General features: G+C 43.0%; 1 protein-coding gene across 4 annotated transcripts in view; it reads right to left on the bottom strand.

Moving 5' to 3' along the window:
• TRIM44 (tripartite motif containing 44) overlaps positions 1–23226 on the bottom strand; it is a 105593-nt gene that overhangs the window by 44222 nt on the left and 38145 nt on the right. For all 4 annotated transcript variants that reach the window (XR_012159392.1, XR_012159393.1, XR_012159394.1 and 1 more), the window contains exon 4: positions 18455–18474. Coding sequence is in view for 1 of the 4 variants with exons in the window: in XM_073347982.1 (XP_073204083.1) it covers positions 18455–18474 (20 nt within the window). In the remaining 3 variants the exon portion in view is untranslated. The remainder of the gene's footprint in view (positions 1–18454; positions 18475–23226) is intronic.

The raw sequence follows: 23226 nt of genomic DNA, 5'->3' as shown, positions 1-23226 counted from the left end.
TTAAGTTAGTGGAGGTTTTGGAGTAGAAGAGGTGTCCATGTTGTGAATGTGTTTCTTGCAGTGAAAAGGCTTTTTCCAAAGAGAAAGGTTTTGCAATGTTTTCTAAAAATGGGCAGTCTCTGGATTTCCCTAATCTCCTCTAGAAATCTGTCCCATAGTTGGATCACATTGACTGAAAATGGTTTGATCCCAGTTCTAACGCGTTTTGTCCTGGGCTTTGCAATCTGCATTGTCCGAGTGGAGCACAGCTATCATAGTGGGTCATAAATCAAAATGTGGTCTTTCTTGTGGGAGTGGAAAAAATATTTCTAACTGAAAAGATCATATATACTGTTGCTATGAGTAAGGCCTGAAGTAAGTAGGAAGAGGGAAAAAATATGCCCCCAACCCCAGTTGTTTGTTTATGCACGTGACATCATATAGCCAACCAGGCTGTGGGTAGTCAGTGAGAGTTCAGCCTACCAGTTAGAGCTGGGTTCATGGTGGGCAGAGTCCAGGAAATGGGCAGAGAGTCAGTACTGGTGAGAGAGAGAGAGAGAGAGAAGCCAAATGCCAGAACCGGAGGGACAACCAGAGTTGTAAGCCAGAGGCAAAGCTGGGGATCAAAGCCAGAAATCTCAAGCAGGAGGGGAGCAGAGGCCTGGAGTAGGGACTGGAACAAGGGCAAGCACAGCTGAAGGCTTGGTACACGATGGGTAGCTCCTGATCTGCTGTTGTGGGTCAGGCTTATAAGCAGGGCTGCTCAACCAGCACCAATCAGGGGCTGTGGCCACTCTGTCAGTTCCAAAGCAGTGAAACTGGGCTCACTGGGTGCCTAGTAGCAAAGTTACTTGGAGCAGACCAGCAGCTGATCCTAGTTGGTCTGCTCCCTGATGCAGCACTTTACATACAGCAACTTACCCTGTTTGGCTGATGGTCGATTGCCAGTTTTGGTTGGAGGTATTCCTGGAGGTTTCATCACATGACATAATCTTTTAATTAAAATATTAATATTTAATTCACGGAGACTCCTGTAGGGTTGGCAACCCTATCAATTGCACTTCCTGTTTGGTGTGCTATCAGGAAGATATCCCTTATACCAGGGGTTCTCACACTGGGGGTCGTGACCCCTCAGAGGGTCATGAGGTTATTACGTGGGAGGTTGCAATCAGTCAGCCTCCATCCTGAAGATTCGCTTCTCCTCCAACATTTATAATCAAGTTAAATATAAAAAAAAATGTGTTTTTAATTTACAAGAGGGGAGGAGGTCACACTCAGAAGCTTGCTGTGTGAAGGGAGTCACCAGTGCAAAAGTTTGAGAACCACTGCTTTACACACTGGTCTAGATGGAAAACGTTCCCATGCACTCTGTGCTCCAAGCCCTGCAAGACAGTATTTACCAGTAACACAGTAGTAGAGCTGAAACCAAAACAGATGGTAGACAGATGTGTACACAGAGTGGAAAGGGAAAGATGGAACCTACGCATGTTTGGTTGTATTGTCCCCTGGCTCACCCCAAAAACCCTCACAAACATCAGCAGGAAGCAATGAAAGAGTCCTACACTTTTTTTTTTTTTTTTTAAAAACAACAACTGTCTACACATTGCGTAAAGCTCTACCGGAAGGCTGAATTTTCAAAAATTAGTTAATTTAAAAATAATTCAAACTGCTTGAGTCCCTTTGAACTTCACTGTGTTTCTTTCCTATGTACCTGCTACTGCATTTGGAACTCAGCAAGATGAACATGATGATAATAAGAAAAGGAGTACTTGTGGCACCTTAGAGACTAACCAATTTATTTGAGCATGAGCTTTCGTGAGCTACAGTGAGCTGTAGCTCACGAAAGCTCATGCTCAAATAAATTGGTTAGTCTCTAAGGTGCCACAAGTACTCCTCTTCTTTTTGCGAATACAGACTAACACGGCTGTTCCTCTGAAACCTGTCATGATGATAATACTTGGTCACTCTAGGTGCACGTAGAACTTCAAATGTTCTACAAACAATTGCCTTTGGGGAGGCAAATATTTACCTTTTATACATGGGTAAAATGAGACAGGTGTTAAGGGGATTTGTTTATGGTCACATGGCATGTAATTGGCAGATTTAGGAAGACAATCCGGGAGACCTAGCTGCCAGTCCTCTGCTCTAGCCACTACTCACCACACCCCCTCTCAACTCCAAAACTTCCACTGTGAGGATGCACAGCATCTGTGCATAGAAGGGTGAGCACTGGTTACTAGGAAAGGAACGATTGTTGAGTCTCCAGCTCTCTAAATGAAAGCTTCTCCTTTATACCAGTGTAGATAGCAGAAGATATATTCAGCTTTTTGTTCTAGAGAGAGAAATTATCATCTTAACAGCCTGCTGCATTATGACCCCTGCACTAATCTTATTAAAAGAGAGGTTACTGGGCTCTTTGTTGGCAAACAGCACATTAATGAGACCTCCTTGAAATAACCCCATTGCTAATATGCAGGGGAAATTACATTTTCCAGCGTAATTATTGTGTCAGTCAGACACCCCAACTCCAATACTAATTGCTTGTCTATAGATTCCAACAGCAGCTTGGTATATAGCAAACTCTGGGAAGAAAACAAGAGGAAGTTCATGTTATTAACAGTAAACCATGGTGATTTTAGGAGAACAGATCCTAAGTGGGGTAGCTACAAACATCCCAGCAGCTTGGCCAGAAGTAGGTCACTGCACTACTGAATATCATTCTACTGACCCCAGCGTCCCCTCCCCTCACAACCACTTCTATCACAAACCATCTCCTCTACAGCCCTTAGGGCACAGAAAGGGAGTGTCAAAGTATATCCCAAGTAACATCCTAAAAGCCAAACTACTTCTCCCTGTGATTCTGTCAGATCTCTGACTAAAGAGAGTCAGCCTTAGTCACATCCCCAAGGAGAAACAGGAGCTGTAGATAATGGCATTGATAATTCAGAAAGTGTGCTTCATGTCTTTCTGAGTCAGCAGTAGAACGGTGCTCTGCATAGCTGTATTGTGCTGTGTTACTGCCTTTCAGATTAGATATAAAGCCAAAGCCCTAACAACTTCTTTCAGAAGCTGTCTTCTGAAGAACTGTTTAATGTTGCCAAGATGACTGGCTGCAGTGTTCCACCACAGAAATGGCTGCATTTCATAGGTATCCATGCATATATTTCATCTAATTGTAATTTTGCTCTCCATCACACAGTGTAAGCCTTATGTTCTCTTTGCCAATATCTACCTACCACTTGTTTTGGTTTCAGCTCTTCGGTTATATTATTGGTACATACTGGTGTACATGTGAGTGGAATTTGGTTAGCAGCCTATTTTGGAATCTGCTTTGTAAATTTAAATCCCCTTTCTGACGATCTCCTTACTGCTTCCATAATGGGTCTGTTCCTCTAATCCCTCCCCAAGTAAAAGCTCCCCAGGACGTGCTCTTCCCTGATAGGAATGGCAGTGTCCCATTTCGCAACACTTCCCAGTCTGTGACAACTTAAATGGCTACAGCAGGGCACACAACACTGACAGCATCTGTGCCCTGCCTTTTCATCTGTGCTGTTCTCCTATAATTACTGAGAGCTTCCCCTCCTGCTACAATTATTCCCCCCCAGCTAATTATCAGCTCTGGAATTAAGTGGCTTTCCTCCCTCTGCCCTTGTTGCCATGACAACAACTGGCCCGCATCTGCCACTGGATGAACAGTGGCCCGTTTGGAAAGAAAAAGTCTCATTGGCTGCGGTTGTGATTTCTTCCCATAAGTCGGATGTAAATATTGGGAGTCCCATCTAGGAAGGGATAAGAGGGACGTTGGGTGGGAATGCATCTAGGGAGCGCCAGCCGTAGGCAGTCTGCTGCTCTAGGCATCCCAGCACGTGGGCTGTAAAGAATAGACACGGACACCAACACAGAGCAGCTGAAGATTTGGCTGCCCCTTTCACTGCAATAGGTGACTTCCTATTCTGCGTGTATTACATGGAAAACTGAGTACAAGGAGCAAACTACCATATACAAAGATTATATGCAGAGGTGTTGTAGCTGTGTTGGTCCCAGGATATTAGAGACCTGGTGGGTGAGGTAATATCTTTTTATTGGACCAACTGCTGCTGTGAGAGAGGCAAGCTTTCGAGCTGAAGAAGAGCTTTGTGTAAGCTTGTCTCTTTCACCAATAGAAGTTTGTAGAATAATAAAAAAAATATTACCTCACCCACCTTGTTTCTCTAATATACAAAGGTGGTGTGGCCCCAGTGGACAGGGTGTCAGGAGACCTAGATTCTATACCCAGCTTTGCCACAGACTCTGTGCGATGTTTTAATAAATGACTTCAGATCAAATTTTTCAATAGTGCGCTCTAATTCTGGGTGTCTCCAATATTTCTGGATGCCCAATTTGGGACATCTTGAGCCTAATTTTCTAGGTGCTGAGTTCCAACTGAAGTCTAACTTCAGCGCCTTCAGAAACTCCAACCCAACCTGGTTCAGGCTGCAAAACCAAAAATCATGCCCACCTCTAAAACATTTGTCCGTAAATTTTCATGTGTCCATTTCTCCCATCTCTAATATAGGTTAAATGCTTACCCTTCAGAGATCCTTGAATAAAAAGCACTGTACAAAAGTATTAGCCCCTGACAGCCCCTAAAAGGCCTGCAGGTAGGGTTTATATTGGGAAAGTACAAGAGAGCATACATTCAGTTTGCACACTGCTGTAAAACAGTAACAACTTTTGGTCACTACTGATTTGGTGTGCATGGGAGAAGTGGAAGGTTCTAGGTGTCATTACCAGTCCTCGGAGTTAGCCAATCTCAGATTTTTTTGGTTAAATCACAATAGAATCATCAAAATGTAGAGCTTGAAGGGACCTTGAGAAGTCAACAAGTCCAGGCCTCTCTGCTGAGGCAGGACCAAGTAAACCCACACCATCCCTGACAGGCATTTGTCCGACTTGTTTTTTAAAAAGCCTCCTATGATGGGGATTCCACAACCTCCACTGGAAGCTGATTCCAGAGCTCAGTTATCCTTATAGTTAGAATGTTTTTCCTAATATCTAACCTAAATCTTCCTTGCCACAGATTAAGCCCAACACTTTTCTCCTACAATCAGTAGACATGGAGAACAATTGAACACAGTCCTCTGCATAAACAGTCTTTAACATATCTGAAGATTGTTATCAGGACCCCGTCCCCCCGCCCTCTTCTTTTCTCAAGACTAAACATGCCCAGCTTTTTTTAAACCTTTCCTCAAAGGTCAGGTTTTCTAAACCTTTTATCATTTTTGTTGCTCTCCTCTGGACTGTCTCCAATACATCCACTTCTTTCCTAAAGTGAGGTGCCCAGAACTGGGCACAGTAGTCCACCTGAGACCTCACCAGTGCCAATCAGAGTGGGACAATTATCTCCTGTATTTTACATATGACATGACATTCCTGCTAATAAACCCGAGAATGATATTAGCCTTTTTCATAACTGCATCACACTGTTGATTTATTCAATTTGTGATCCACTATACTCTCCAGATCCTTTACAGCAGTACTACCACCTAGTCAGTTATTTTCCATTTTGTATTTGTGCATTTGGTTTTTTCTTCCTAAGTGAAGCGCTTTCCACTTGTCTTTATTGAATTGCATCTTGCTGATTTCAGACCATTTCTCAAGGTAGTTCTGAATTCTAATCTTATTCTCCAAAGTGTTGCAACCCCTCCCAATTTGGTGTCATCTGCAAATTGTATAAGCATACTCTCCATTTCATTATCCAAGTCATTAATGAAAATATTGAATAATACTGGGCCCAGGATTGACCCCTGCAGGACCCCATTAGATACAACCTCCCAATTTGATAGTAAACCGCTAGTAATTACTCTGAGTATGGTCTTTCAATCAGTTATGTACCAACCTTATAGTAATTTAATCTAATTTGTTTATGGGAATGTTATGTGGAACTGTGCCAAAAGCCTTACTAAAGATAAAGATATAATCACATCTAGTGCTTCCCCACTATCCACTTGGACGCTAACCCTGTCAAAGAAGGAAAGTAGGTTGGTTTGACATGATTTGTTCTTGACAAATCCATGCTGGATATTCCTTATAACCCTGTTATCCTCCAGGTGCTAACAAATTAGTTCCAGTTTCTTTCCAAGTATCAAAGTTAGGGTGATTGGTCTATAATTCCCCGAGTCCTCTTCATCCCCCCCTTTTAAAGATACGTACTATGTTTGTCCTACTCCAGTCTTCTAGGACCCCACCCATCCTCTAGGAGTTCTCAAAGATAAGCAATTTTGGAACCATTAGCAATTAATCTAGCTCCTTAAGAACCCTAGAATGAATTTCATTCAACCCCGCTGACATGAATACATCTAACTTCTCTAAATATTCTTAAACCTGTTCTTTCCCTATTTTGACTTTCATTCCTTCCCCCTTACTGCTAATATTAATTGTGTTGAGAGTATGGTCACCATTACCCTTTTTAGTGAAGACTGAAGTAAAATGGGCATTAAACACCTCAGCTTTCTTGATGTCATCAATTATTAGTTCTCCTTCCCTGCTAACTAGAGGACCTGCACTTTTCCTCATTTTTCTCTTTAATGCATTTAAAGAACATCCTCTTATTGCCTTTTATGTCCCTTGCTAGGTGTAACTCAGTTTGTGCCTTATCCATTCCGGTTTTGTTCCTACATGTCTGTGCTATTCTTTTGTACTCCTTCATAGCAATTTGTCTATATATCCATTTTTTGAGGGATTCCTTTTTGATTTTCAGGTCATTAAAGAGCTCCGAATAGAGCTATATTGGCCTCCTACTATTCTTCCAATCTTTCCTTTATATTGGGATAGTTTGCAGTGTGCCTTTAATATTGTCTCCTTGAGTTCAGCTCTCCTGAACTCCTCCTTCCTTTAGATTTTCTTCCCATGAGATCTTATCTACCTGTTCTTTGAGTTTGTTCAAGTCGGATTTTTTTGAAGTCTTTTAATATGTTTAAAAGTAGTTGAGATAGCATTACTTTTATTTTTTTTAAATGGTGCTAGCCAATCCCCATTTACACAGAGGGAACTCGCCAGATCTATAAAATCCCTTTAGAATAATTCATTTACAAATATTTTATGCTTGCATAGCACCTCACATTAATCAGAATGAATGAGGAAATGTTCTACAAAAAGAGGAAGTAAACAGCAAGATGATGAATTATTTTGCATTGTACAGAGGGGGATAACAAGGAGCAGTGGGATAAAGCTAAGGAATAGAAATTTAGGTTCTAACAAGGAAAAACTTCTTGACAGCAAGATCTATACAGCAGAAAACTGAAATAATCTGCCAAGGGGAGTGAAATGTCACAAGCCCCAACCCTGGAGACATTTTAAAGTGCAATAGACAAAACCGGAAAAATATATTGCACAGAATAATCTTGAATCTAATAGACACCTTGTCCTCTCGCCTCATAACAGAACTGCTATGGTTCTGTTATGCCAAAAGGTGCTAGTAGTTGATTGTTAAGGTCACCCGATGAATAAGCACCCAAGATGAAATCTCTCCAGAGAAAGGAGTTAAAAACGCCATACAGAACTCATCCCGAGTTGTTGAGGATATAATGTGCTTTAAAGCACCCTTCTCTGTGCCCTTTCACCTTTCTGGCTTCCTTTGTATTGAAACGGAGATACACTAAAGGAGGGAAGACGCCCAGGCTCCCCTTTTTGCAGGCCATGTAGTCTCTGAACAACCTGAGAATAGGGGGATGCCAGGTAAAAAGTGCAGGGGCTGAAGGAGAAAAGGGGCACAGAGTTGATAAAGCAAATAGGGTGGAGTCCAAGAAGGGTCTTCAGTGCTACAATGCTGAGCATCAAAGCACCGAACTTTTAGCCACCTAGAAAAATTACAGGAACACCACTGTGATCAGCAAAGCAGAGTTAGGCACCTAGGCTCCTTATACAATGAATGGGGAGCGATGGCACCTGAGATTATGCAATTCACAAAAGCCAGCACACTAGACAGAGAGCGGCCTAAACACACCAATCGGAGATGCCGAATGCAGAGATGCGTGCACACCCCTCTCTTATCTCTTGCAATCCATGAATGGGAACCTACCTCCTGGAGTTAGGTGGTTTAGGCATTTAGGCCTCTTCTCATGGGAATGAGTTAAGCACTTGTTAAGTAACCTCACATCAGACTATGCCATAACTCTGTAGTTAGAGAACTCTCCTAAAAGGTGGGAGACCCCTGTTCATATCCCCTCTCCCACTTTGGCAGAGAGGGAGAACTGAATCTGGATCTCCCACTGCCCAGGCAAGTGTTCTGTCCACTGGGCTATTCGGTGGGCAGTGAGGTCACCGCTCCCTCCATTTCAAATGGGACCCAATTTGGTAGGTGGCCTGTGACCACACCTACCTGATCAGGACCTGCACACAACATAGTTGGCCAAATGCTCATTTTCCCCCTGTTCGTGAACCACACAGTGGCTTAGGTGGAAGATAGGCATTTGTAGGCCTAGAGTGTGACAGTAGTACACATGCCCCAGAGTCTAAAACTTAGGTGCCCAGTCTACAGCAGAATGTAGGTGCCGAGTGTGTTTAGGCACTTACGGAGTCTGGAAGCAGCCAAGCCGGAGTTCCATGGAGAGCAGTGGTGCTGTGCATAGGTTCTTAGGCACTTAATGCTAACGTTTAGGTACATAAGTTGCTTCATAGATCACACCCTTAGCCTTGCATGAGGACCTGAAGACAGAGGTCCAAGAAAACTACTTCTTAGGACAGGGCACTGGTGCCTTACCTGAGGATTCTGCAAGAGAGCATTTTGCCTGGATGAAGTCTATTGCCACCCTGTTCAAAGAAACAGGTCTTGTGCACGTTTTGTAAACATTAATGTTACATTAAGAAAATACCCAACTCCTCATCAATTACAAGGCCCAGAACTCTGCTACTGTTCAGCAAAAGAGCAATAATTCTATAACACAAATGCTAGGGATATGGGGCCTACCAGTTTTTCTAGCTGACAAAACATCATGCCCATTTTCTCCCACGTATGTGTTTGTTAAATAGATACTTTTACAGATGCTGGTCAAGTTGTATTCAACTGGGCACACCTGGAAACCAGGAGAGCTTTCAGCTGCACTTTGTTATTTACGCAGAATAGCTGTCCTACTGAATGTGCCTGGCCAGCTCATTAAGTTCCGTCATACTGTCCTGTTTATTGTGCCAGAGCTGAGAACATAAGTCATAAGAAATAAAATTATTTACATCTCCATTGGGTAACATGTCTGTGACCATCCAGCCTCCAGGAAGCAGTAGTGTAAAAAAAGAAACTGAACTGGGAACACAAAAACAAATACTTCATTTGCTGAGAGACTGAGGTAATAGCCTATTTTTTGTGGCCCACAGGAAATTATGTTTACCCATGCAGAAGATTAGGCCAATGACCCATCACAAGCATTTGGAACAGGTCTACACTGCAATTAAAAATCTGCTTCAGGCCTCTGCCAGCTGACTTGGGCTCACAGGGCTCAGGCTAAGGGGCTGTTTAATTGCAGTGTACAGGTTTGGGCTCCAGGACCCCATGAGATGGGAGGGTCCCAGAGCCCGAGCCTGAACCTCTACAGTGCAACTGATCAGCCCCTTAGCCCAAGCCCAAGCCCAAGCCATCTGGGACAGGCCAGCCATGGGTATCTAACTGCAGTGTAGACATACCCTTAGACACAATTTATGCCATCCCTTCACTGGATTCTGAGTGCCCCCCGCCCCATCTGTCTCTTGGGATGACAGATAAGTCATTGTAGCTTTGAAAAAGGATAATCTTTCTTCTCCGCTACTATTCTAAGAAGTAGTAATAAGATCCGCTACCTGTCAGCATCACCTCTCAGCCTCTCATTAATGTTACATTAATTGTGCTGAGTTGCATATGTACTCCATGGGATGAATTACCAATTGCTGCCAGGACTTTAAAAGAGACTTTCACAAGTCAAGTAAGACTAGGTAGTAGAGAAAAGCATACTACTTCTAAGGAAATAGCAACTTAAATCAGTAATTTCCTTTTTGTATTAAAAACGGTCCTATATAAAGACAATGCAGCTGTAACCCTGCTCTTATCGAGAGATGGTCCCATTTTCCCTGGGCTGCAGACCTGTGCTCTACACAACACTGGAAAGAGGGAGCAGAGTCCCCAGTATATGCATTTAAGTTTTTTAAAAAAGAAAGTCCGTCAAGTAGCTGAACAGGAAAGAAATCTAAGGTATTTAAAAAACATCCCTTATTACATCATAAAGAGTAACCACATGCACCAAAAACCAATCAGATCACATTCAGTAAGTGGGAGAAATTAATAAGTCAAAGTAAGGTCTGCACTTCCAGCAATGCAGAGGATGAAGTCACTGACAATACCCCAGCAAGAATACCACAGTGTAAATGCCTGCATAGATTAGACTTATAAAGGTTTCATCAGGATTTCTCATTCTTGCCCCATACAGAGTTCACCAGCATGGTAGGTAAGAGTAAGGTGAATGGAGCAACGTCAAAAAAGTGAAAAAACTATGCTCCTGAAAGAACATCTTGGCATTGTCAGGGTAGTTTAAAGAGCCAGTTCTGTCTGTGGCAAAAACAAAGTTAACAATTGTCAGACTTCTGACTAAATTCCTCTCTTTGTGCATCACTAAAGAGGTCACACATTCTCCATGAAGATGGGATAGGGTTTTAGTTTATAACTGGTATGCACACTATTAGAGGAGGAAATACCTGCTCATCTATGGTTAGAACCTCAAAGCAGTTATTACAATTAAAATATATTTAACCTATAGGCCAAACCTAAGAGTCCCCAGTCAGACTAACCAGTTGCTGGATGATAGGAGAATATTGCATTCTGATTCTTCAGTAAAATACTACCTGTCACAAGGAGACTGACCCTTTTAAAGAAGTGGGGGCTCAGTCTCATCTGTGAATGATCAGCTACTTCCCAGCTGAGACTGATCAAGTGATTATACAAGCCAACAAGTGTCTCAGTTGAGCAAGCAAGCTGTGGGGAGCAGATGGCTCTCTGGGGCTGGCCTGAAGCAGTGGGAAAGAGGCTTCTGGGCCCCTAGAGCCTGCTTTGGTATGGGGACTAGCTTTATTTGGTGTTACTTTGTGAGTCTTAAGGTTGAGGAATAAAACTGTACCCTGAAGGAAGGCCCTGAACAGATTTTGGGTGCTGCCTCAGTCTTTCCTGGGCTGGAGGAGACAAGCCAGTGCCTACGTTACCTTTGCTGAGAAAGCAAGCTCACCGATTCCTGATGTCTTCTTATCATGGGACCAACAGATGTTAAGGCCAACAATATATAAAGAATTCACCACAGAACCTACTCTTAAAGGAACCATAGAGTGGCCACCTCTGGGGCTGGCTTCAGAGACTTTAGAGGAATCTTATTCTAGAGCACACAGCCATTCTTCTTAATAATTACTGGGGTGGTCCCTGCATAAGTGACCCCCTTCAGACACACCAGTCTAAACATCCGTAAATGGGCACACAGTTACCACATCACCCACACCTCTTTCCCCCCAGTTCCCCAACCTGAGCCATCATGAATTATGCTCACAGCATTAAACATACAATAAGTGATAGAGAGGGACCATTTAAGATATTCTGGTGTGGACAGCATTCTCTTGGAAGCATGCTGAAACTTACAAAATAAAAAGCATTGTAATTAGCAAGCTGTTATGCTCTGAAAATCAATTACTGCTTGGGTTTTGTTAGAGACAGAGCTCACATAAAGTAGCCCCACTTTTCATCCTACTGAGGGAAAGAAAGGAGAGGGAGAAGAAAGATCCTGCTCACCCTACACAGCTGAAGTGTGACAGGTGAGTCTATACACATCAGTCCTACAAGAGTATTTGAAGGTCTCTTAGAATGATAAATGGCTCCTCTCTCACATGCTCTCTGCTACCCTAGTATCACAGCCATATGCCTGGGCTTAAGAGAAAGCCCACTGAAATTAAGGTAATGCAACAATGAATGAATTGCAACCAGAGCAATGAATTCATAACAGCAGAGAAATAAAAGGGCTGCATTAGCATTCCTGCTCAGAGTGCAATGAACTGATGATGCACAGCTCACTTTATGGAGCACACTTTGTGTGTCAGAGCAACTCACAGCAGAAAAGACAAAACAAATGCTTTCTAACAAAACACCTACTGTCCAAGTCACAAATATAGACACTGTCTTTTTTGCCAGCCCACTCCCACAAAAATGTTAATCTTATTTAAATACTGTGGGCCTGCTTTTCCTCTCAATTATACCCTCTCAGTTCCATTTAACTCACTGGAGTTGTACTGGGGCAGACCGTTATGAAGAGAATCTGGCCCTATATTGTTAGTATACAGAAGGCTCTCTGAAGAGAGAGAGGCCGTAATTTTAAAGCATAACCTGGGCTAGCCCTGCATACAGCGCTCCGAACAGATGTACTGAGGGGGCATATTCTAGCAACTGTGAACCTTAAGGCTATTACTACCTTAGCTTTCTAACACCAAGTGTCAGTTTTGTATCACAGTTATATTCCAAAAGCAAGGCTAGCTTATGTAGGGGGCAGGAAAAGTTGCAAGGGTATTATATGGAGCCTGGAAGCCTTGGTAGTGTCATTTGACATACAAAGTTTAAGGCAAATAATTTTATCTGGTGGGCAAATAAAATACCATTTGCTTTTTCATCATCATGCTAAGGGTGGGTGATTAGATTTTGCGTTTAGGCTGGAAATTTTTTGACGACAGTTTCACACAGTGCAATACTTCACCTCCAGATCAGGCAGAAGGAGGATAAGAAACTCACCTGGACAGGAACAGCCCAGAATAGCAGGCAGAAGATGGAAAGCTGCTGTCCGTTTTACAAGTCTGCCCTCGGCAAAAACCCTCTTTAAAATGACTAAGCACTGGTTAAACCTCCATCTCCATGCACATCAATACGCCCCCGCCCAAACGAGTTCTAATCAGAGAGAGACAAAATAAGGGCAGATGGAAAGACAATGGACAACTACTCCCTAGTGGCAAAGTGGGTTATTAACTCAAAATTGTTCTGTGTAAGGTGAGCAGATTGTTCCTGTTTATAATTTACTCTTCTTCTGGGATCCTGTTAATATCTCTTTACTGTCACTGAGATAGCTTTAGTAAAGCTAGGGCTCCGATGGCTGTAGGGTTGGATGGGTGCCCGAAGTAACTCTCAAACTCTTCCTTTATTCATCACATTGAAGGATATTTGTAAGTGATGCAGGAATAAGAACCTATGATCATAAAAGTGCATGAGAAAATTACTGTCCAATATTGCTACAGTGTAAGTGAGCTATGTGCAGACTCCATAGAGCATGCACACTACTATGGTAGGGTGCAAGCTTCATTTTGTGCATGTTTGCTTTACAATCACTCTTCATTTTCATCAGGGATTTCAATCACTGTTGTTTAGAATAATGACGGGTTATATTTGGAATCCTAGGAAATGAGCAGTATAGAAAGCCCTGTAGCTCAGCTATTGCAAAGTAAGCACAGCATCCAGAATGTTTGATACTAGTATTGCATATATGGAAGGTGAAGTGGCTAAAGAAAGCATGGATGTGATAGGAGATACCAGGGCCGGCTCCAGGCACCAGCTTTCCAAGCAGGTGCTTGGGGCGTCATTCAGAATGGGGCAGCAGTTCGTGTCCCGCAGCGGCAATTCGGCGGCAGCTCCACCGCTTTTCCTGGAGTGGTGGCAATTTAGTGGCAACGGCAATTCGGCAGCAACTGCTTGGGGCGGCAAAATTGGTAGAGCCGCCCCTGTGAGATACTAAGCCATTTGTTACAATGCACAGAGGCTTGGAGGTAAGTGGGAAAGGTGAAGTCACTAGGAACCAACCATTTAGGCCAGAGAAATGGCATGTTAAATTTCTACTGGGGCTTTCATCATGAAGCGTTTTACACGCTATAGAAACAGAGCATGAGCAAAATGCAAACCCCGTGCAGCAGGAAGGCAACAGTAGAGAGGCAGAGAAAGGAAATTTTGGCAAGGACACAATGCAAATTCCTCCTCTTACAAAGAGGGCCATGAAATTTTTAGAATCCACAAAGAACATTGATTTTTAAAAGGACTTTATCCAACATACATGCACTTGTACATAGGCTAGATTAAGGCAGTCTAGCCCCTAGGAATACCCTTATATGGAGGCCTTGACAGTCCTGTCACCCTTTAACTGGGGTGGTAGTGGAAAGGGCCACCCACACAAAAGCTGAGGCCTCCACCACCACTACTCTTTGGACTAGTAGAGGCCTCTCCTAATCTCTGGGCCACCACATAAGAATGGCCATACTGGGTCACACCAATGGTCCATCTAGCCCAGTATCCTGTCTTCTGACAGTAGCCGGTGCTAGACACTCCAGAGGGAATGAACAGAACAGGGCAATTATCGAGTGATCCATCTCCGGTCGTCCAGTCCCAACGTCTGGCAGTCAGAGGCTTAGGGACACCTAGAGCATGGATTTGCATCCCTGATTATCTTGACTAACAGCCACCGATGGACCTATCCTTCATGAATTTATCTAGTTCTTTTTTGAACCCAGTTATTCTTGTGTCCTTCACAACATCCCTTGGCAATGAGTTCCACAAGTTGATTGTGCGTTGTGTGAAGAAGTACTTCCTTTTGTTTGTTTTAAACCTGCTGCCTATTAATTTCATTGGGTGACTGTTGGCTCTTGTGTTACATGAGGGGGTAAACAACACTTCCTTATTCACTTTCTCCACACCTTTCATGACTTTATAGATTTCTATCATATTCTGCCCCCACCACCTTATCTCTCTTCTAAGATGAGCAGTCCCAGTCTATTTAATCTCTCCTCAAATGGAAGCTGTTCCATACCTCTAATAATTTCTGTTGCCCTTCTCTGTACGTTTTCTGAGATAGGACGACCGAACTGTACACAGTATTCAAGGTGTGGGTGTAGCACGGATGTATATAGTAGCATTATGATATTTTCTTTATTATCTATACTTTTCCTAATGGTTTCTTTTAACATATCTGAAGCTGCTGCAGAGTCCAGCAACCCTGAAGCAGATTTTAGGTATGATGTGCCACTGAGTAGGTGAGAACTTCTGTACAGGCTGAGGCAGCTGGCCATGAAACCTGTCTTCCCATGGGCTGGGGTCCATCCCAAAAGGAGAGAGAACTCAACCCCTACCCACCTCAGCAGAGGGCCATGAATGGTAGGGTGGCTTGCAGAGTTTTTCGCTGGGGTGTGATATCAGCAAAGTCCTGCCAGAGCAGCAGGGACCAGCTCTGTTTCAGTGGTCTCGGTGGCCTTTGATGCTGCTTCTCCCTCTGTTGGAGTGGACAGACTCATGGCCAGCTGCCTCAGTCTATGCACAAGGTCTCATTTACTCCATGGCACATTTGACCTAAAATCTACTTCAGGGTCCCTCGACTCTACAGCAGCTTCAGATATGTTGAAAGAATTGAGATTTTTATCAACCAGACGATAGTCAGCACAGTAACCCCTGTGTTATTCTGATATTAAAGTCAATTCGACACTTCTTCCACATTTTCAGTGTACCACAGTGCATCCACAGTTTTTTGGGTTATTAACACGGTTGAGAGAGAATGCGAACACTGCATGGAATGGTCAACAACAACAGGCACAATATTACTTGTCCTGGGCTCCAGGCAATCCAAGCTGGTGCAAGAATTGGAATAGCAATTCATAGTGTTATTTTTAACTATACTCCCCCATTTACAGAAGTGTTGTTGCCTCTCCTGATCTCTCTCTTACATTAAGCTGCATTCCAAAATTGTTATCAGCACCTTTGTCAAAAAGATGCAGTTGACTTTCAGTGATTGTGAAGAGCATATCATAAATGAATGAATAAGAACAGCAAAATAGGCACCGAAGTGTTAGTTACAATAGACCCAGCCAGACAGAAGCTCAACATAAACAAACTAATCAGTACCAATGAGTACACCAGGGCATCTTCATGGAGGCAGCAATGCATCACTGGGTTCTAACGACTTAACACCATTTGTTACCTATCGGCTGCAATTTTGAAAGGACACTAAACCATCTGCAGCCAGATCAAAAGTCCCACACTAAACAGAACATGAAGAACTGCTTTACTTCTGTCATCCCATTACCTTAAACTGTTCATTCTTACCATACTCCCCAATTCAGCCCATCCACAGATTCAATTGTTCATTTAGGATCCTACATATGTAGGATGCTACAAGTCTTTTGAAGACTATTAGAATACATGTAACACTTTCCTGAGCATCAAGGAACTCCCAGTCTCTATTCAAGCCTAAATTAATTGTATCCAGTTTGCAAATTAATTCCAATTCAGCAGTGTCTCGTTGGAGTCTGTTTTTGAAGGCTTTTTGTTGTAATATTGAGATTTTTAGGTCTGTAATCGAGTGACCAGAGAGATTGACGTGTTCTCCGACTGGTTTTTGAATGTTATAATTCTTGACATAATTATAATATGTAATCTGATTTCTGACATCTGATTTGTGTCCATTTATTCTTTTACGTAGAGACTGTCCAGTTTGACTAATGTACATGGCAGAGGCGTATTGCTGGCACATGATGGCATATATCACAGACTCCAATGAGAGACTGCTGATTTGAAATTAATTTGCAAACTGGATACAATTAACTTAGGCTTGAATAGAGACTGGAAGTGGATGGGTCATTATACAAAGTAAAACTATTTCCCCATGTTTATTTCCCCCACCTCAACCCCACACTGTTCCTCAGACATTCTTGTTAACTGCTGGAAATGGCCCACCTTGATCATCACTACAAAAGGTTTTCTCTCCCCCCACACCCCGCTCTCCTGCTGTTTTAGCTAACTTAAGTGATCACTCTCCTTACAGTGTGTATGGTAACACCCATTGTTTCATGTTCTGTGTGTATATAAATCTCCTCACTGTATTTTCCACTGAATGCATCCGATGCAGTGAGCTGTAGCTCACGAAAGCTTATGCTCAAATAAATTGGTTAGTCTCTAAGCTGCCAATAGTACTCCTTTTCTTTTTAGAGTTATGATAATAAGCATTAAAGAAATAACTAAATTTTGGAAAGGTTATAAACCCGCATGCTTTGGGACATAAAACTACTTCTAACTAATGGGGGGTGGGAAGAAACTTTCCTTGTTAGGGCAATGAGTTGGTTATTCCTTGCTTTCTGGAGAGTTTCTTGTACCTTTCTCCGGCCACTGTTGAAGACATGATAATGAACCAGCCCCTATATTTAACAATTCACTTTCCCCCTTCTTTCTAATTCTTGGATTTAACATTTCAGCATGCATGCATTTTCTCATTTTAAAAAGGATAACATTTAATTTATGATTGAATAAGAGTTACATAATGTAACAGTAACCACAGGGGTCAGCATGCACTGATTCTCATTGTACTTGTTCACTTTCGTAGCATAAGATTATAAAGGAGATTGGGTCCCTTCAGTTTACATCAGGGGTCTCAAACTCCCGTCCCATGGGCCAGCTGCGGCCGAGAACCTCCACAATGTGGCCTGGGGGCTCCAGCAATTTTGGGGCTGGGTCTCTCCCTTGGCCCTGCCTGCTGCTCCCGGGCACTCCCCTACAGGCAATTTACAATGGCCCGGGGCCCTGCCCACCACCGGCAGCACAGGGGAGCTGAGTGGTGTCTGCCTGCTTGCTCCACATGTCTGCTGGCCCCTCCCTGCGACACCGGGGCGGGGTGGGGCTGTGTCTCTGCACGCTGCCCCCGCCCTAAGCACCCCTGTGGCCAATGGGAAGCTGCGGGGGTTGTGCCTGGGGGCAGCTGCGCACGGAAGCCCCCTGGCCTGCCCTGCCTTGGAGCCCCAGGTAAGCACTGCACCCCGACCCCCTCCCAGAGCATGCGACCCCACCTCCTGCCCCAGCCCAGAGCCTGCACCCAGCACCCAAACTCCATCCCAGAGCCTGCACCCCAACCCCCTTCACCCAATCTCCCTCCCAGAGCCCAACCTTCTGCACCCAAACTCCCTCCCAGAGCCTGGTGGTGCACAGATTCATATTCTTTAAAACTGCTTTATAGGTAGGTAGCTTTACATTGCATTGGATTGGGTAAGGCCGGGAACAACAGCTTCTTTTACAGTCACTGAGCTTGAATAAATTTTTGCCCTGCCTAGATTGCTAGAGAAACAAAAGTTATATTATATTAAAACTGGTTCCAAAACAAAAAACTAGGCCAAATCCAGGTATACCTGAAGCTAACGGGAGCTGGCGGTGTTAAGGATCCCTGAATATCAAGCCATGTAGTTAGAGGGCTTAACTAGTGTTAGGTTCCTGAAGTCAGGCAGCTAAGTTTGAATATTCTGACGGAAGTGTCTTGCTTAAGACTGTGGAAGGAGTCGGAGGCACAACTAGGACTATACCTCTAGTGTTCCTGGATTTCAGTCCCACGATCAGTCCATTGGACTATGCTGCTTCTCACAATCTTTAATCTAAAGACATACGGCTTTTCAAATGGAATTTCAGACATTATAGACGAGCAGAGAAATGAAGTACTCTTACCTGCGTTCCTCATCGTTGCTCTGCAGGAAAAACAAAAACAGAAGCAGTGTTGGGTTTATCACTTTTCAAACATTTTAGTAATCTATTTACTATTGCATAGGCACATTCAGGGCTGGCTGTCTTTAAAGGCAGGAAAGTGTTTATACTCCAACAGCTGAGGTCATCATGATCACATTTAAAAATCACAGGCTTGGCTTGACCAGCGATCAAGAGAGACAGGTCATTGTTTATTATAAGGCCTACGTAGCCCAATATCCCCCAGCAGTATGCAATCACATCAATTTCCAATACAGTTGAAATATTTTCACATCCTTTAGGCCCCATTTTCCTCCCATCTGCACCAAAGGAGAATCTGGCTTAATGCAATCCCTTTGTGGTAACACCATCCTGTTACCTGCTACACAGACAGGTTGATCAGATATCCAGCATGTGTGGAAGCAGATGGTGTGTAAATGCACAAGGGCCTAATATTACCTGGCATCCGATAGTCTACATTTCTATATACACAGGGGAGTTTAAATAGTAACTACATATAAAGCAAAACATGCTGGGCTTGATTTTCAGTTCACATACACTGGTAAAGAAGAAATAGCTCCACTGAAGTCAATGAAAGTACACAGATGTAAAACTGGTGTGAGACAGAATCAGTCACTCTTCATTAAAGCTATTCATTCAGTACAAGAGCAGTAAAACTATTTAAATGAGATGTTAATACAGCACGAGCATTGCAATCACATCCGTCAAAAATTCTATGCAAATTGCAGTATTTCCACAATGGGGATATACAAACAACACTCCCATTCCACTGCCTTCCTCGGGAGAAAAGCAAAAGAAAAGAGCTATGTTAAGCAAGCAAGAAATCAGCTGATTTCTGATTGCTTGGACAGTCTGATAGGAAATATTATATGAACCAGCAGAGTCATGCAATTTCGTGATTTTCATAACTAGGCAACTCAACGTATCTACAGCATACCTCAATACATCTTTAAATGCTTAAATCATTTGCCTTATAGAACAGCTGACACCTGATGGACAAAAGCTTGACATTACCTTAGATAATTATGAAGGAGAAAATTATCTGTAAGCAAAGCTAAGGACACACGCACAAGTGGCAATTGTGTGGATTGTCATCTCCCCCAAGTCAAGTCACTATTCTGCATCCTATCAGGAACATTTCCACATCAACCATCCACTGCAGCAAAGAATCATGGCCAAATTTGGTTGCTCACCCCAGTATCTTTCACCTGCGTATCTGAGGTCAGTAACCAACCGCCCACTTGCTGAAGCAGACTTTGGTTTGTTCTTGCTGCACCCAAGATTGACATGTACCAATCAGCCTTCCAATCACAGAGAGAAAAGTTCAAGGGCCACAGTCAGGCTAAAAGCACAGTCAGACTTTTAAAAAGCATGTTCTTTTTCCTAGGTTACTAATCTAACCTTAGATTAAGAGAATTCCCACAAGTTTGATTTACTTTTCAATGCTATTTCTCTAGTTCCTTTCATTCCTCTCAGCTTGGACCTTCACTTCTCTTTTATAGTTAAATCTGGAGAGCAGAATTAGATCTACTTCAGTGTAAATCACAATCAGGTTTCTAAACAATTTCACTTTTAGGTTTTCAGGTACCAACACTAGGCTGCAAGTGTTTGGGTTGCAAGCTCCATGGACTAGGCTTATTCATTTAGAGAAAACACCCCATCCTCCCCCACGCCAACTTTCCACTGGAGTTTTGAAAATTCTACAAAACCGTATTTATTTACAAAGAATAATGAGGAGTGGACTGTTCACTTTGAATTCTACAACTAAGTACGGAGACTCCAGACACAAATTAATTCACAACCCTACCAGAAGTCATGCTGTTCCACCAGTGAATCCAAATTTCAGTTTCTGGCACACAGTGGGACAACTCAACTTCAGGTGTAACTGCACTGAAGTTAAAGGATTCTTAACATGGATTGATTTGCTCCATTGTTTCTGAAGTAGGGGGCTAAATTCTGCCCTTGGTGAGGCTGTGCAAGGCTGCTGACTCCAGCAGGGTTGCATGATTGTAACCAAGAACAGAATTTGGCTTTTTAGGCTTGATTCAATCACTGTCTTGCACTTGATGTAGTCATATACAATTATACAAGGGAATGCAAAGCGGGTATAAGATTACCAAAGCAGATCAGTAGCACTCTTACATCCACTTCACAATCACTGTGCTTGGGGCAAAGGTGGCTTCAAGCTTTCTTTGAGTTCCCTGTGTTCTGGGCTTGGCAGAGCTCTGTCTGGCCCTCAGAAAAACTACAATAGCCTCAGGGTTACTCTACCCTTTCTAATCTAGGTTTCAGAGTAACAGCCGTGTTAGTCTGTATTCGCAAAAAGAAAAGGAGTACTTGTGGTACCTTAGAGACTAACCAATTTATTTGAGCATAAGCTTTCATGAGCTACAGCTCACTTCATCGGATGCATACTGTGGAAACTGCAGAAGACATTATATACACAGAGACCATGAAACAATACCTCCTCCCAACCCACTCTCCTGCTGATAATAGCTTATCTAAAGTGATCACTCTCCTTACAATGTGTATGATAATCAAGTTGGGCCATTTCCAGCACAAATCCAGGTTCTCTTACCCTCATGGTCTCTGTGTATATAATGTCTTCTGCAGTTTCCACAGTATGCATCCGATGATGAAGTGAGCTGTAGCTCACGAAAGCTTATGCTCAAATAAATTGGTTAGTCTCTAAGGTGCCACAAGTACTCCTTTTCTTTTTTCCTTTCTAATCTACACTCTGTTTCCCCTGGCTCCCAGAAAGGAGAGAATAGCCAGAGAAGAACATGCTGCAGACACATTTCCCAGTTCAATTTCCCAGCTGGGTCTGCCTGCTGTTGCAGGCTGGAAGCTCCCCCTAAACCTCAGCAGTATTTAGGAGTCTTGTTATGTTGTAAGAGCAGCATAAAGGGGCCTTAGTGTAACAGAATTGGACCCTTTATGGTTGGAATGTACAAGATTCAAGCCAGTGGTGACTCAAATTCAAGACAGTGATCTTGAACCAGGGACTGGTAGCAAAGCAATTATTATTTATAGTGCAGTAATGCTCCAGTTATGTACCAGGACCCCATTGTGCTAGGTGGAGGTTCTTCAAAGCTTGGTTAAGAGGAAGCACCAGGACACCTTAACAGTTAGACTCATACAAAATTCTGATTTTAAGACCTTCACTTTAAGTGCACAACCTCTAGGTACCAGTGTCAAAATGGCTAGTGTCACAATTTAGCAACACTCTTCTCTCACTGCTGGAGAAACAATCTCTTCATGGTACCACTGCTTTAGGCATTTCAGTGGCAATTCACTGAATAATGTGAAAGCAATTGAAAAAATAGCAATTGAACACAGAATCTAGTGCAGAGATTGGCAACCTTTGGCACACGGTCCATCAGGGAATTCTGCTGGCGGGCCGGGCCGGTTTGTTTACCTGCAGCGTCTGCAGGTTTGGCCGATCGCAGCTCCCACTGGCCAATGGTTGCTGATCCCGGCTCTAGTGGTACCAACAGTGAAAGACTGTTGATTCAACTCCACTATAAAAGTGTCTTCAGTTCCTTTTACATTACAGGTGCAATTGCATCAAAAGATATTGAGCAGAATTAATTTGTTCCTAGAACTTCTTATGGCTCAAGTTTTAGTTCTTGACCTGCTGGGATTCTTTCCAACCTGAGTTTCTTAATTCATCCCTGCTGTAACTCCAGGAAAGTGGCTACAGTTTCACCAGGGCTGAATTTCAACCACTGTCTGTGAAGATGGTTAAAAGAGATCTTATGTGAAATAAAACCATACATCTTTCCCTCATAGAAAGGATTAAACTGCAAACCTGTATTCCCATATGTGGGCCTTATACAGGTGTTCAATATTAGATAATAAACTCTTTGGGGCAGGGACTCTCTCTTACTAAGCGTACAGTGCCTAGCACAAAGAGGTTCTGATCTTGGTTGGGGCCTTTGGTCGGTACTGTAACAAAAACAAACACAATTCCACATTGATGTACACAACTACCACATGTGAAGAATTGGCTTCCCTTAGCAGGCATATATAAAGTTACCATATCATTATATGGTCTAAACAGTTACAGGAATTTCATTTACCATGTAATGAACACTCCGAAAAGCTAGTGTTTTATGAAGCTTTTACAGTGCTGAAGATAGAGGAAGCATAAATTAATGGGTAAAGTGATAGACAAGGGAGAGGCAAATTGGTTTGGGGAAAAACAAAAGCAAAACAACAAAAAACCCACTGCAGGCTTTTAGAACTGAAGCTGTGCACATTTGAAGTGTTTGACTAGGCTTCCCCTTTCCCTACCACAACCATAATCCCCCCTGCCCTGCCCTACCCCCGCCCGCATCTTTGCACTTCGGGATTCAAAGGAGGACTAGAAACAGAAATGACAGTTACATGAGATTTTTTTTAGTTCAGGTGTGCATCCTCAAGGAGTTTGGCTATAGATGAATTTTGCTTATCTAATCCCAAACTCAGAACTCAGGTAGGGAGAGAAGAGTGCTGTTCAGCCTCTGACCCTTGAGATCTACATATAGTTTAAGAACCAAGGATGGAATACCACTGACCTAGGTGTTTCATTTTCTCAGGAACGCACATGCACTATTATATCTACAATAGTTCTGCTATGCCAAAAATGGGTATCCCAAGTGGAGCGGTGAGGGTGAGGGCAGGCTGGCTGGCTATTGTAACCCTGAAGCTCACCACTTGTTAGCCATGTTACAAGAATGTTAAAGCATTCTCTG

This window comes from Lepidochelys kempii, chromosome 6 (assembly GCF_965140265.1).
Source record: "Lepidochelys kempii isolate rLepKem1 chromosome 6, rLepKem1.hap2, whole genome shotgun sequence".
NCBI classification, from domain to species: domain Eukaryota; kingdom Metazoa; phylum Chordata; order Testudines; family Cheloniidae; genus Lepidochelys; species Lepidochelys kempii.
The sequence above is the reverse complement of the archived record's forward strand: the minus strand, read 5'-3'. Positions and strand labels throughout refer to the sequence as shown.